General features: G+C 41.3%; 1 protein-coding gene across 4 annotated transcripts in view; it reads left to right on the forward strand.

Annotated features, from left to right (window-relative positions):
• The window catches only part of ankrd12 (ankyrin repeat domain 12), a 222,177-nt gene that overhangs the window by 140,899 nt on the left and 67,359 nt on the right, over window positions 1-13,919 (forward strand). For all 4 annotated transcript variants that reach the window (XM_080194656.1, XM_080194653.1, XM_080194655.1 and 1 more), the window contains one exon: window positions 2,198-2,345. In XM_080194656.1, the coding sequence (XP_080050782.1) occupies window positions 2,198-2,345 (148 nt within the window). The remainder of the gene's footprint in view (window positions 1-2,197; window positions 2,346-13,919) is intronic.

Below are 13,919 nucleotides of genomic sequence, written 5' to 3' on the forward strand. Positions count from 1 at the left end.
ACTGTGAGGCAGCAGTGCTAATCACTGTGCTACCATGCCACCCCTTGGGACTATATTGCAGTTCGTTCACTGAATCTGGGCCAAAATCCTGAATTCCCTTCCTAATGACAGTACTATGGGTGTTCCTACAATGCATGAATTGCAGTGATTCAAGAATGCAGCACACTGTCTTTTCAAGAACAATTAGGGAGGGTCTATAAATGCTGGCTGAGCCAGCAGCAACTATGTCCCGTTAAACAAATTTTTAAAAAGTACTGCATGTTTCATAATCCTTCCTGTGGGTAAGGGGACATGTGCTTTTATTTTACTCCTAGCAATCCTAAATTTAAGTCCAATTTTTGCCAGTTAGTCAGTCATTGGAAACTACTTTAAATTATTTTCTTGAAACCTGTCTAACTTTTAGATATCTCTGTTGAACTCTGGGAGGACTGATGAGAAAGCTTATTTAATGGGAAAGGGGAATCAATGCAGGACTAACTTAAATTGCAGGATCTAAATAGAAGTATTATTAATCTAATAAACAAGAGCCTTCCATGTTCCTGTGAAAAATGCATAACCCTTTTATATAACTGTAACCTTACACTTCTTGCAGTCCAGTAAATCTTGGGTGTACACTTTATAAAGCCCTGATGTCTTACAAATTTCGCGAAACATTCACAACTGTGGCTTAACAAATGTGTTGTACAAATTCAACACCCACATGCTTGATTTTGTATTGTGTACAGAATCCTATTTGTTTTTCTGCAACTCTTTATCCTACTCTTTTAAACTCCACCCACCCACCCAACCCCTTCTCTCATGTCAGTGAAATCCTCTCCTAATTTAGTACAATGATAAGAATTCTATCAACAGCAGCAATTTGCCTTTGTATAACATGGAAATTATTCAGTGATGACCGGTTGACAAAAATTGAGTGTCACTGCAGCTCTGACTGTGATGTCAGACTGTGGAAACATTTTAATTAGATAAACTTTACTCATGAAAGAGCCTATTTACTTGTTCTTAATAAATTCATTCGCTTTTATAAGTACGGAAAGTCACTAATTGGAACAGAAAGCTTTTTTCCTCCCAAAGAATCTCTCTTTTTTTTTAAACCTATTAAAGTCACAGGGGTAGGTGAGGAAGGACAACTCAGCACACGGTGTCAACATATTTAAGAAACTTGAATATAAAACCCATATCATTTTGAGACAAACCCAAGCAGACTCCAAGTAGTAAGTTTGTATGTTTGTGGACAGTCACTAGGTTAGCTGTGCCACAATAAGGAACTGGTTCCTCTTACAAACACAGGAAAAATCTTCAAGCCAATCCTGACGGTACTATAAAGGATGTTCTGTACCTACGTGTGAGCATTCATAAGAACATAAGAAATAGGAGCAGGAGTAGGCCATCTAGCCCTTCGAGCCTGCCCCGCCATTCAATAAGATCATGGCTGATCTGTTGTGGCTCAGTTCCACTTTCCCGCCCTCTCCCCATAACCCTTAATCCCCTCTCTTATCAAAAACCCATCAACCCGCTTCTTAAAAATATTTAGCGAGGCAGCCTCCACCACTTCAACGGGCAGAGAATTCCAGAGATTCACCACCCTTTGAGTGAAGAAGTTCCTCCTCAACTCCGTTCTAAACCGCCTCCCCTTTATCTTGAGGCTGTGCCCCCTAGTCCTACTGTCTTTTTTGAGCGGGAAGAGTCTCTCCACCTCTATCCTATCCATCCCATTCATCATCTTATACGTCTCAATGAGATCTCCCCTCATTCTTCTAAACTCTAGCGAGTACAAGCCTAGTTTATTCAGCCTCTCCTCATAGCTCAACCCCCTCAAAGTAGGAAGGCCATCATCCCTAGAAGAATTGACCTTAAAATGACAGGACACTACATTAAAAGTTCTTGGAATCAGAGAATTTTCTAAAGAAAACACTCCAACTGAAGATGAGTGACGAATTCAGAAACCAACGACTGAATTTGTAAACACCTCATGCAAAAGAGGCAAAGATGTGCGTCTCTTCACCCAACTTTGAGTCTTTCAGACAAGTTGATAAAATTGTGGGAGAATTTGCCAGTAGTTGCAATGCTAAATTTTAATCCAAACGAAAAAAGCAGTTTTTATCGTTCACTTTGTTTGTCCCATAAAGTTTAAATTACCGTAGCATTTGAACAAGACTGATGTTTTGTATTAATATCTTTATATTTTTCTTCTCAGAATAAAGAGAAAGTTTCATCTTACAACAGGACACCTAAAATAGACCGCAGTGAATTGGAAAAGGAAGTGAAAGAGAAAACTTCTATGAAACGTAAACTACCTTTCACTGTCAGTCCGTCTAGGAGTGAGCAGAGGGAATCTGACACAGGTAAATCCTTTTCCTTTTAGACTGTTTAAATGCAGGATTGCGATGGTTTTAAATTTTTGCACACTTTGCATACACATCCATATCTATGTGACATTAAGCTTAACAAGCATAAAATGGGAAAAAACAGAAGAGTGCTTAGTCTATTTAGTCAACCCCAGAGTTCCAGAAGTAGTACTAAAAATATATCGGATGCTTTTCCAGCAAAATGTACAAGTCATTCTTTCTTTGTAATCTAGTCTTGGTTATCACAAATAATATTTGGAAGGCAGAGTTATATCTGATCTATCCATTCAGCTTTCCTCTTCTGAACATCATCTCACTTCTTCCTCCACCCGAAACATCTCCCCCTCTACCCCCAGTGCCATTCCTGGGTCCAATGCTTAGCTTGTCAGTACTGTAGTCTGAATGATATTGTGTTCCTTGATAAAATCCCCACTTGGCCTTTTCTCAACTGAAACAAACTTGCCACCTGTTGCCTTTCCTTGTAGCTCATCTAATGATGGGTATTATTAGATGGGCAGATCTTTGCTGCTTCATTGCCAGTGACACAGCATCCTTCCCGTAAGATAGTGAGGTGTCCAGCAAGCACTAATCCAGATAGTGACACATCTGTAATTGTTCTGTATTGCATTTACTATCAAAACCTAACCATGTTTACTTCTACATATTGGGCAGACGGTTCCAGTGATCTGTTCATCAACATTACAAAAATCTGTTTTTTAATACTGTATTCTGTAAGAGTAAAACAGTTTTTTAAAAAGGCATTATTATACCTACAAACAAAACTTGCTTTTATATACAGCTACAAAGGACTTGCCTTTGTATACTACGTCTAATTGTAGAAAAATGTCCATGCATTCCACAGAGGCATAATCAAAAAATATACCGCTATGGAACACAATGTTGGTAAATGTGAGGTCATCCATTTTGGTAGGAGTAACAGCAAAATGGACTATTATTTAAATGGTAAAAAATTGCAGCATGCTGCTGTGCAAAGGGACCTGGGTGTCCTTGTGCAGGAACCTCAAGGAGTTGATTTGCAGGTGCAGCAAGTGATTAAGATGGCAAATGGAATTTTAGAACATAGAACATTACAGCGCAGTACAGGCCCTTCAGCCCTCAATGGTTCCACTGGTCGGCGCAACAATCTAATGACCCTCTATCTAAACTATTCCAATGTTATCCATATGCCTATCCACTGACCATTTGAATGCCCTTAAAGTTGGCGAGTCCACAGCTGCTGCAGGCAGGGCATTCCACGACCTTACTACCCTCTGAGTAAAGAACCTACCTCTGACATTCATCCTATAGTTACCACCCCTTAATTTAAAGCTAAGTCCCCTTGTGTTAGCCATCACCATCCAAGGTAAAAGGCTATCACTGACCACCCTATCCAATCCTTTGATCATCTTGTATGCCTCAATCAGGTCACCTCGTAACCTTCTTCTCTCTAATGAAAATAACCTCAAGTCCCTCAGCCTTTCCTCATAAGACCTTCCCACCATACCAGGCAACATCCTGGTAAACCTCCTCTGCACCCTTTCCAATGCCTCCACATCTTTCTTATAATGCAGCGACCAGAACTGTACGCAATACTCCAAGTGCGGCTGCACTTTTGTCCTTCATTGTTAGAGAAATGGAGTTTAAAAAACAGCAAGGTTATGTTGTAGCTTACAAGGTGCTGGTGAGGCCATACCTAGAGTACTGTGCAGTTTTGGCTTCCTTCAGAAAGAATATACTGGCATGGAGAGGGTACAGAGGAGATTCACTAGGTTTGATTTCAGAGTTGAGGGCTGGTTTATGAGGAGAGACTGAGTAGACTGGGGCTATACTCGTTGGAATTCAAAAGAATGAGGGGAGATCTTGTAGCAACATAAAATTCAGAAGGGAACAGACCAGACAGAAGCAGGGAGGTTGTTTCCACTGGCAGGTGAAACTGGAATTAGGGATATAGCCTCAAAATAAGAAGGAGCAGATTTAGGATTGAGTTGAGGAGAAACTTCATCTCTAAGGGTTGTGAATCTGTGGAATTCCCTGCCCAGTGAAGCAGTTGAGATTACCTCATTGAATGTTTTTAAGGCAAGGATAGATAAATTTTTGAACAGTAAAGGAATTAAAAGTTATGGTGAGCAGGCAAATAAGTGGAGCTGAGTCCACAAACAGATCAGCCGTGATCTTTTTGAATGGCGGAGCAGGCTCAAGGGGCCAGATGGCCTACTCCTGCTCCTAGTTCTTGTGTTCTTATGTGCTGAATTCTCAAGATGTCTCCCTACACATGGAAACATTCTTAGATTCCATGGTAATTCAGCAGGCAACTAAATACGGCTCACTGCATAATAAATGAATATTTAAACTTTTTTTTACTTTTTTTGGAAAATTTTGTTTTAGCAGTCATAAAAACATATGAAGAATTATTTGAGAAGTTACACATGTCTATCTGAATGCACCAAAGCAGTAAAGCACTTGTTTGCTGCTTCTTTTGAGCAGATGCCAAAGGAGGTAGCCATTAGCTATAATTATTTGAAGTTGCCATCTTTTGGAATGTAAAATAACCAGACCTGAAAGGGATGGTGGTCGCAGAGGTGTGAACATTTTATTTCTGTCAGGCGCAGCAGTTTCAACATAATATTGGTAGTTTATCTAAGTACAAGTTCTACCAAAACCACCCTGTAAGAAAAAAACAACTTGAAAGCATATTGTCTCCAAGATTTTGAGCACATGCTACCTACCACCTTATGAACTCACTACCTCACTTCATAAGCTATTACTTTCGCTTTGGTTATTTTAGTAGCAAATTCTGCAGAGGTTATCATTGCCAACTAATTTACCTAATTTAATAATATTCCAAACAGGATTCAGAATCCAGTAGTATATCCTATTTGATATTCCAACCTGGCAATGACCTGCTTAAATGAACAGATTTTTTTATTTTCTGGGATGTGACAAATGCAGGCAAAGCTAATGCTTATTGCCCATTCCTAATTGCTCTTGAGAAGGTGGTGGTGAGCTCCTTCCTTGAATCATTGCAGTCCATGCAGTGTTAGGTGCACTACAATGCTATGAGAAAGGGAATTCTGGGATTTTGATCCAGTAGTGATGAAGAAACCACAATTATAGTTCCAAGCCAGGATGATGTGTGGTTTGGAGGGAACTTACTGGTGGTGTTCTCATCTGTCTGCTGCTCATGACCTTCTAAATGGTAGATGTCTCTGGTTTTGAAGGTGCTGTTGAAGGAGGCTTGGTGAGTTGCTGCCATGTATCTTGTATATGGTATACACACCAATGCCACTATGTATCAGCACTGGAAAGATGAATGTTTAAGGTGATGGATGAGATGCCAGTCAAGCAGGCTGCTTTGTCTCAGGTGGTGTTGAGTTGCTTGAGTGTTGTTGGAGCCCCACACATCCAGGAAAATGGAGAGTATTCCATCACATTCTTGACCTTGTGATTTTGGGGTGTCTGAGGATTATCTACTCATTACATAATTCCCAGTCTCCAATCTATTCATGTAGCTACATTATTTGTATGATCAATCCAGTTAAGTTTCTGGCCAGTGATGACATCTATGAGTCAGATTCTGTGATGACCCTATGGATGTTGTTGATGGGGGAATTTAGCAATTGTAATGTCATTGAATGTCAAGGTGAGAATGGTTAGAATTATAATCATTACGTCCATCACTTGTATGACGCAAATGTTACTTGCCACCTATCAGCCCGAACCTGAATGTTGCCCAGGTCTTACTGCATGTGGATAAGAACTGTTTCATTATCTAAGGAGTTGTGAATGGTACTGAACATTGTGCAATCACCTTGCTGCCTATGACTCTATTGTCAATTATCTTAAATCTGTGTCCTCTGGTTATCAATCCTTCAGCTGTTGAAAACTATTTCTCTTCACACATTTTATAAAAACCTCTTTTCCTTCTCTCCTCTTAGGAGAATAATCCCAGCTTCTTCAGTCTGTCCTTTGAACTGCAATTCCTTGTTCCTGAAACCATTGTATTATGGCTTCTGCATTCTCTTCAAAGCCTTTTATCCTCCTTCATGTTACCCAGAATTGGACACAGCTGTTTCCAGTAGTTTTATTTTAACTTTAGCATACTTTCCTGTGTACTCTTTGCTTCTATTTCCGTTGATTTTTTTTCTCACACTGCTTTCAACATTTTAAAAGATGGTCATTCTATCCTGGACCGTAGATGTGAGACTTGCTTAGTAAACAAACCTATAGACATACTATAGTGTCTGCCTAACATTTGTTTGTTAGTGCCCCATCTGAGCAGATTACAGTAGCATGTTGCTTGTAGGCATGATTCCAACCTCTCTAGAGAGTTGAACATATGACTGAGTGACATTCAGTAGTACATTATTGTCTACGTCATACATTAGCATGCCCCATCTGTTAACCCTTTATACTACAGTGACATTCTCTGTTTGAAGCACTTTGTTTCTCAATTGAATCTTCTGATCAAGTGATTTATCTTCAAAATCAACCACTGCCGTATTTCATATTGAGATGGTTTCTACCACATTTTGATGGTGAAATCCCAGCCAAATTTGTTTAACTCCACACACACACACACACACACACACACACACACACACACACACACACACACACACACACACACCTGCCCCCGTTAACCTATGTTCAACAGTAATGGCCAAGTTCTATTCAGCTAATAACTTGTCTTTCTTGAAGAGGTCCTTCCTGCCATATAACTATCCTAGAAATATGAAGCCTTCCCTCTTGCAGCATGTCTCTTAACCATGCATTAACCTGTCATATCCTCTTATTTCTATTCTCATCTCATTTGAAATTAACCCAAAAATTTGAATGTCTTGAAAATCTCAGGTCTGACAGCATCTGTGTAGCGAGAATAGAGCCAATGTTTCAAGTCTAGATGATTCTTTGTCAGAGCCAATTTGAATGTCTTGCTTTCTGACCTTCCTTCCTAGCTCTGTAAACACTGACTGCAGGACCTCAAACCTTGTCCTCCTCCTGATATCAGTTCCAACACGCACGTGGCTTTTGGCTCTTTTCCTTTCCCTGTAGCAAGTTCTGTAAACAATGTACCATACAAGGCTTGGGTTGACGGGATCTTGCCTTCTTCAACTGAGCGTGGAATTCCAATATTTTTCAGAGCCCCATATTTGTGTTATAAATAAAGAAATTGACGCAACAAACCAACTATATTTGCAAGTGACGTGAAAATAGAGGGGCTGCTTTCCAGGAGCATGATATTCCAATAACCTCCTTGGAGTGGCTGAGATAATAGTTCACAAAATGTCTGCAGCACTGTGCTCCAGGGTGACCCTTTAAAACAGTAAAAGGCAATCGAATATGTACTAGCAAAATACAAAATTGCAATTTAAATTGTAATGTAAATACAGTGCAGTAAATAACTACAAAATAATTGCATAACCTGAGGGCAGCATAGTGGTTAGCATCGTGCCTCACAGTATCAGAGACCTGGGTTCAATTCCTGGCTTGGATCACTATCTGTGCAGAGTCTGCATGTTCTCCGTGTTTGCATGGGTTTCCTCCCACTGTCCGAAAAACATATTGGCCATGCTAAATTGCCCCTCGGTGTCCCTGAGTGACTGCTGGAATGTGGCGACTGGGGCATTTTCGCAGTAATTTCATCATAGTGTTAATGTAAGCCTACTTGTGACTAATAAATACATTTTTAACGTTTTGTACAAAGTGGATGGAGTTTTCCACTCCTGCACTCATGTGTCCCTTGTTTTCTATCCATTCAATATAATGGACAGAAAATGGCACCATGTGAAGGAAGCATAGAAGCGTGCCGCATAGTATATTTGCACTGCAATTATCTCTCCCAATACCATTTTCTTCCTAGCATCAAGATCCTGTCCTTGTGTTGCCTCCTGTCCTGAGCCCCAATTATTTTCAAGCCGCTGTATTTTACCTGGCTCCAGCTGAGCCTCTACATCAGTGGGAAAGTAGAGTTAACATAGAAAATCCACCATAATCCTAGGTGATCAAATCTAGGCCTATTGCCCTATTTCTTATGTTAACTGAAAGGTTACAGTTGCATACAATAGTGTAGCAACATGTATAAGAGGCATACAGTGAAAATTTTATAAAAACTTGGAAAAAACAAAATAAATAGAGGGGTGGGAAGAATGAGAGGTAAATGGACAGTTGCAGCCAGTAAACGAATGAGATGTTTGATAACCTTATAGAGAAAGATACTGGCAAAAAGAATGGGGAATACGGATCAAAAGCAGAGAAAATGGGGAGGTATGGGGCACCATTACAGGAAGACAGAGATACATTCTTTTCTACGAAATCCTCCAAGAGGACCCCTTGAGGAGAATTACTGCCACATGCAATGGATCTGCTGGAATATTGTCTCTTGTGTACATTGATGAGGAGAGTAAGTGTAACACAGTGCACCAGCTGGCAATCTCACAGTGGAGCAGGAAGTTACCATATTCAGTCCCCAGTCTGCGCTGAATTATGTAACCTTTAACTGGGAAGACAATAGGTGTGCTATATTTGGCCTCAAAAGTACTGAGTTACGAAGAGAAAAATTGACTCTAGACTTCAGCTCTTGCTGTCTAAATCCTGACAAAATGTACTTGTTGGCATCTTCATTTTTAGTCAGAAGCTAAGCCCATGAGGATGGCACAGTGGTTAGCACTGCTGCCTCAAAATGCCAGGGACCTGTTTAATTCTTGGCTTGGGTCACTGCCTGTGTGGAGTCTACATTCTCCCTGTGTCTGCATGGGTTTCCCCCCAGGTGCTCTGGTTTTCTCCCACAGGCCAAAAGATGCGCTGGTTAGTTTCATTAGCCATGCTAAATTCTCCCTCTGTGTGCCTGAACATAGAACATAGAACATTACAGCGCAGAACAGGCCCTTCGGCCCACGATGTTGCGCCGACCAGTTACAAAAACAATGACCCACTAGCCTATACCAATCCCTTTTCGTCCATAAACCTATCCAGAGATCTCTTAAACGCCCCCAAACTAGACGCATTTACAACTGCAGCAGGCAGGGCATTCCAATCCCTCACCACCCGCTGGGTAAAGAACCTACCCCTGACATCCGTCCTGTAGCTACCCCCCCTTAATTTAAAGCCATGCCCCCTCGTGCTAGCTTTCTCCATCCGAGGAAAAAGGCTATCACTATCCACCCTATCTAAACCTCTAATCATCTTATATGTTTCAATAAGATCCCCTCTTAGCCGCCTTCTTTCCAACGAAAACAACCCTAGATCCCTCAGTCTCTCCTCATAGGACCTCCCCACCATACCAGGCAACATCCTAGTAAACCTCCTCTGCACCCTCTCCAACGCCTCCACATCCTTCTTGTAATGCGGGGACCAGAACTGCACACAGTACTCCAAGTGCGGCCGCACTAGAGTAGTGTACAGTTGCAACATTACACTGCGACTCCTAAATTCAATCCCCCTACCAATAAACGCCAAGACACCGTACGCCTTCTTGACAACCTTATCTACTTGATTCCCAACTTTCAGGGATCTATGTACACACACACCTAGATCCCTCTGTTCATCCACACTATTCAAAGTCCTCCCGTTAGCCCTATACTCGACACATCTGTTGCTCCTACCAAAGTGAATTACCTCACACTTCTCCGCATTAAATTCCATCCGCCACCTCTCGGCCCAGCTCTGCAACCTATCTAAGTCTCCCTGCAGACTATGACACCCTTCCTCACAATCTACCACACCTCCAACTTTGGTGTCATCAGCAAATTTACTAATCCACCCAACTATACCCTCATCCAGATCATTAATAAAAATTACAAACAACAGTGGCCCCAAAACAGATCCCTGAGGCACACCACTCGTAACTGCACTCCATGATGAATATTTACCATCCACCACCACCCTCTGTCTCCAGAGTGTGGCGACCAAGGGATTTTCACAATAACTTCATTACAGTGTTAATGTAGGTCTACTTGTAACACTAATAAATAAACTTTTTTTAAAAAAAAATGCAAAACAAAACTTGTTAACTTTTTATACTTCACTAGCTAGGCCTCAGCTGTTTGCGGTTAGATACCTGAATCAGAAAATTGCTATTTACTTTGTCCTGCTCCTCCGCAACCTTTGCTACACCTGTACCTCAACAAGAGACTCAGTATTAAAACTCAAGAAAGGGCATGAAATTCCAATTACCCACTAAGTACCCAGTAAACACTCTAGAAATTGTTGGATTTGTCCATTCCATGTTTAAATAAATTTTTAATTGGATGATGAATCTTAATTGCTAACAAACTGTCTAGCACTGGAAAATTATTGTTGGGGATTTAAAAATAGGTATTTTTGTTTCTATGCGTACTGTTTGCATTGACTAATTTAAACTTGGACTTCCTGGTTTTGTCTCTCCATGTACTGTTAAGAGTTCTGCAATCCGATTGATTGAAGAAATAAGCTATTGCTTACCCTGTTTACACAGATATTCTATTGAGGATGCCGCACTGAAATGGCCCTCTAATGACCATAGCTTGCTGTACAAAAGCTTACCAGAAGTCTGGGCAGCTGCAAGTGAAATGAATGGCAAGCACTGTTTGTTCTCCGCTGACTGGCTTGGTTTTTGCAATGTTGGGTTTTAAAAAAATAAATTAATAAATGGTTGAAACAGGATGTAAGCAAGTGACAGAATGCAAAATCTTCCTGCATTGGCAGATTCAAACATTGGGAGCAAAGGAAACTTGGCAAATCTCCTGCATTATGTCATTGGAAGTAATAGACTGACTGTGTTTAAGAACTATTTGCAAACTGATTGCCGGCTTTTGTTTTGGATTCCACTGGTTAGATCATACTTAGCTCAATTAATGTAGTTGAAATGTAGGTTATTGAACTGAACGATCACCAAAAACTAAATATTGCAGATGGAAACAACAAATATGTTCTTCACCATGGTTTTATTTGTTTAAAGTGTTAGATGAAGACAGCAGATGTTTTTGTTTGACAGTGCCCTTGACCTTATTGAGTTTCAGTTCAATGAAACCTGTAAAATGGGGTTAGTCTGCAGTGCTGAACACTTGTCCTCTTGACACTAAACCAGAATCTTGAGGTCAAGTCAGGTGATGATCTGCACAAAATGTTTTCCAGTGTTGTGTTTGATCAGAAGTTGAAAACTTATACGATGGAAAAAGTGAGAACCAGCAAGTGTATCTCTCATCTCCCTTTTGTATGATTTAAATTCCTTTGTAATTTGTCGAACATATGAATTAAAAGCAGGAATAGGCTACTTGACCCCTCGAACTTGCTCTACCATTTGGTAAGATCATGGCTGATCTAATTGTAACCTCAACCCCTTATTCCTGATAACCTTATACCTCTTTGTTCATGAAGCAGCTATCTTGCTCTGCCTTAAAAATATTAAAAGATTCTGCTTCCACTCCTTTTCATAGAATCTACAGCATATAGACAGGGCCTTTGGTCCAAACTGGTCCATACTGACCAAAATGCCCATCTAAGCTTAACCCCATTTGGTCCATATCCCTCTAAACTTTTCCTATCCATGCATCTGTCCAAATGCCTGTTAAATGTTGTCAACGTCCCTGTCTCAACCACTTCCTCTGGCCGCGCATTGCACGTAGGTACCACCCTTTGTGTGTGTGTGTGTGTGTGTGTGTGTGTGTGTGTGTGTGTGTGTGTGTGTGTGTGTGTAAAAAAAAAAAAGAGTTGTTTCTCTGGTTTCCATTAATTCTTCCCCTCTTAACTCAAAGCTATGCTCTCTAGTTCTCGATCTCCCAATCCTGGGAGAAAGATTCTATGCATTCACCCTGCACCACCTTTCGTGTGTGTGTGTTTAAAAAAAATAGAAAAGAGAAGTTGTTTCTCTGGTTCCCATTAATTCTTCCCCTCTTAACTCAAAAGCTATGCCCTCTAGTTCTCGATTCCCCAATCCTGGGAGAAAGACTCTATGCATTCACCCTATCCATGCCTATCGTGATCTTGTACACCTCTATAAGATCTCTCCTTAGTCTCCTATTCCCGAAAGAAAAAAATGTCCTAGCCTGTCCAATCTCTCCCTATAATTCAGTCCCTTGAGTCCTGGCAAAATCCTTGTAGATCTCTTCTGCACTCTCCAGTTTAACATCTTTCCTATAACAAGGCAACCAAAACTAGCTGCGGTCTCACCAATGTCCTGCATAACTATAACTTCTCAACTTCTAAACTCAATGCCCTGACTAATGAAGGCCAACATGCCAAAAGCTGCCTTCATGACTCTATCTACCTATGACTCCACCTTTAGAGGACCGTGCACCTGAACTCTAAGGTACCTTTGTTCCACGATACTCCCAGTGGTCTTATTGTTCACTGTGATAGTCCTACCTTGATTTGACTTTCCAAAATGCATTATACTTTATCTCTATTGAAATCCATTTGCCATTTCTCAGCCCACTTCCCCAGCTGATCAAGATCCTCCTGTAATTTTTGATAACCTTTCTCATTGTCTACAGTACCACCTATTTTAGTGTCATCTGCAAATTTACTGATCATGCCTTGTACATTTTCATCCAAATCGTTGATACAGGTAATAAACAGCAATGGGCCAAGCACTGGCCCCTGAGGCACACTAATAGTCACAGGCCTCCAGTCTAAGCATCCTTCCATCATTATCCTCTGCTTCCAACCGTCAAGCCATTGTTTAGAACAAAAACAGCCCGGGAAACAGGCCCTTCAGCCCAACGAGCCCGCGCCACCATCTCAACACCACCAGTCCCCCTCTCCACCCACGACCCTTGTCTAATGTTTTATGGCCATCCACATTGAGGGAAACTGATTTAGGGACAATTTATTACTGCCAATCAGCCTAACAGCACATCTTTGGGGTGTGGGAGGAAACCGGAGCACCCGGAGAAAACCCACGCAAGCACGGGGAGAATGCGCAAACTCCCACAGACGCCGGCCCAAATCCATGTGTCTGCACAGCAATCAGTGATAGTCACTGAGCTGTCGTCTTGCCCAATATCTGGTCCCGTTTAGACACACACTAACGACATGAAGCACTAGGCCAATCTCGAACAACCAAGAGCAGCCCGAGTACGACCCAACGCGTGTATGCCCCTCGTTGGACACAAGGCAGACTGACTTAAAACCTGTGAATGAAAAGGAAAAAAATCATTATTATTGTACCATATCCATTTACCTTACCAGGGACGCCCCAATGCTAATGACCCTTATTTAAAACAATCTCCTATATCCACCCATCTCCAACCCAGTCGTGTGCCTGTCTAAGTTACTCTTAAACGACTCTAGCGTGTTTGCCTCCACCACCTTACTTGGCAGAGCATTCCATACCCCCACTACCCTCTGTGTGAAAAACCTCCCTCTAATATCTGTGTTATGCCTCTCCCCCCTCACCTTAAGCCCATGGCCCCTTGTCCTATGTGTCTCTATCATAGGAGATAGCTTACCTCTGTTTACTCTATCTATACCCTTCATAATCTTATATACCTCCATTAGATCCCCCCTCAGTCGCCGTCTTTCAAGGGAAAAGAGCTCCAATTTCTTCAATCTTTCCTCATACCCCAGTCCTTCCATACCAGGCAACATCCTGGT

This window comes from Carcharhinus amblyrhynchos, chromosome 8 (assembly GCF_965287045.1).
Source record: "Carcharhinus amblyrhynchos chromosome 8, sCarAmb.v2.hapA, whole genome shotgun sequence".
NCBI classification, from domain to species: Eukaryota; Metazoa; Chordata; class Chondrichthyes; order Carcharhiniformes; family Carcharhinidae; genus Carcharhinus; species Carcharhinus amblyrhynchos.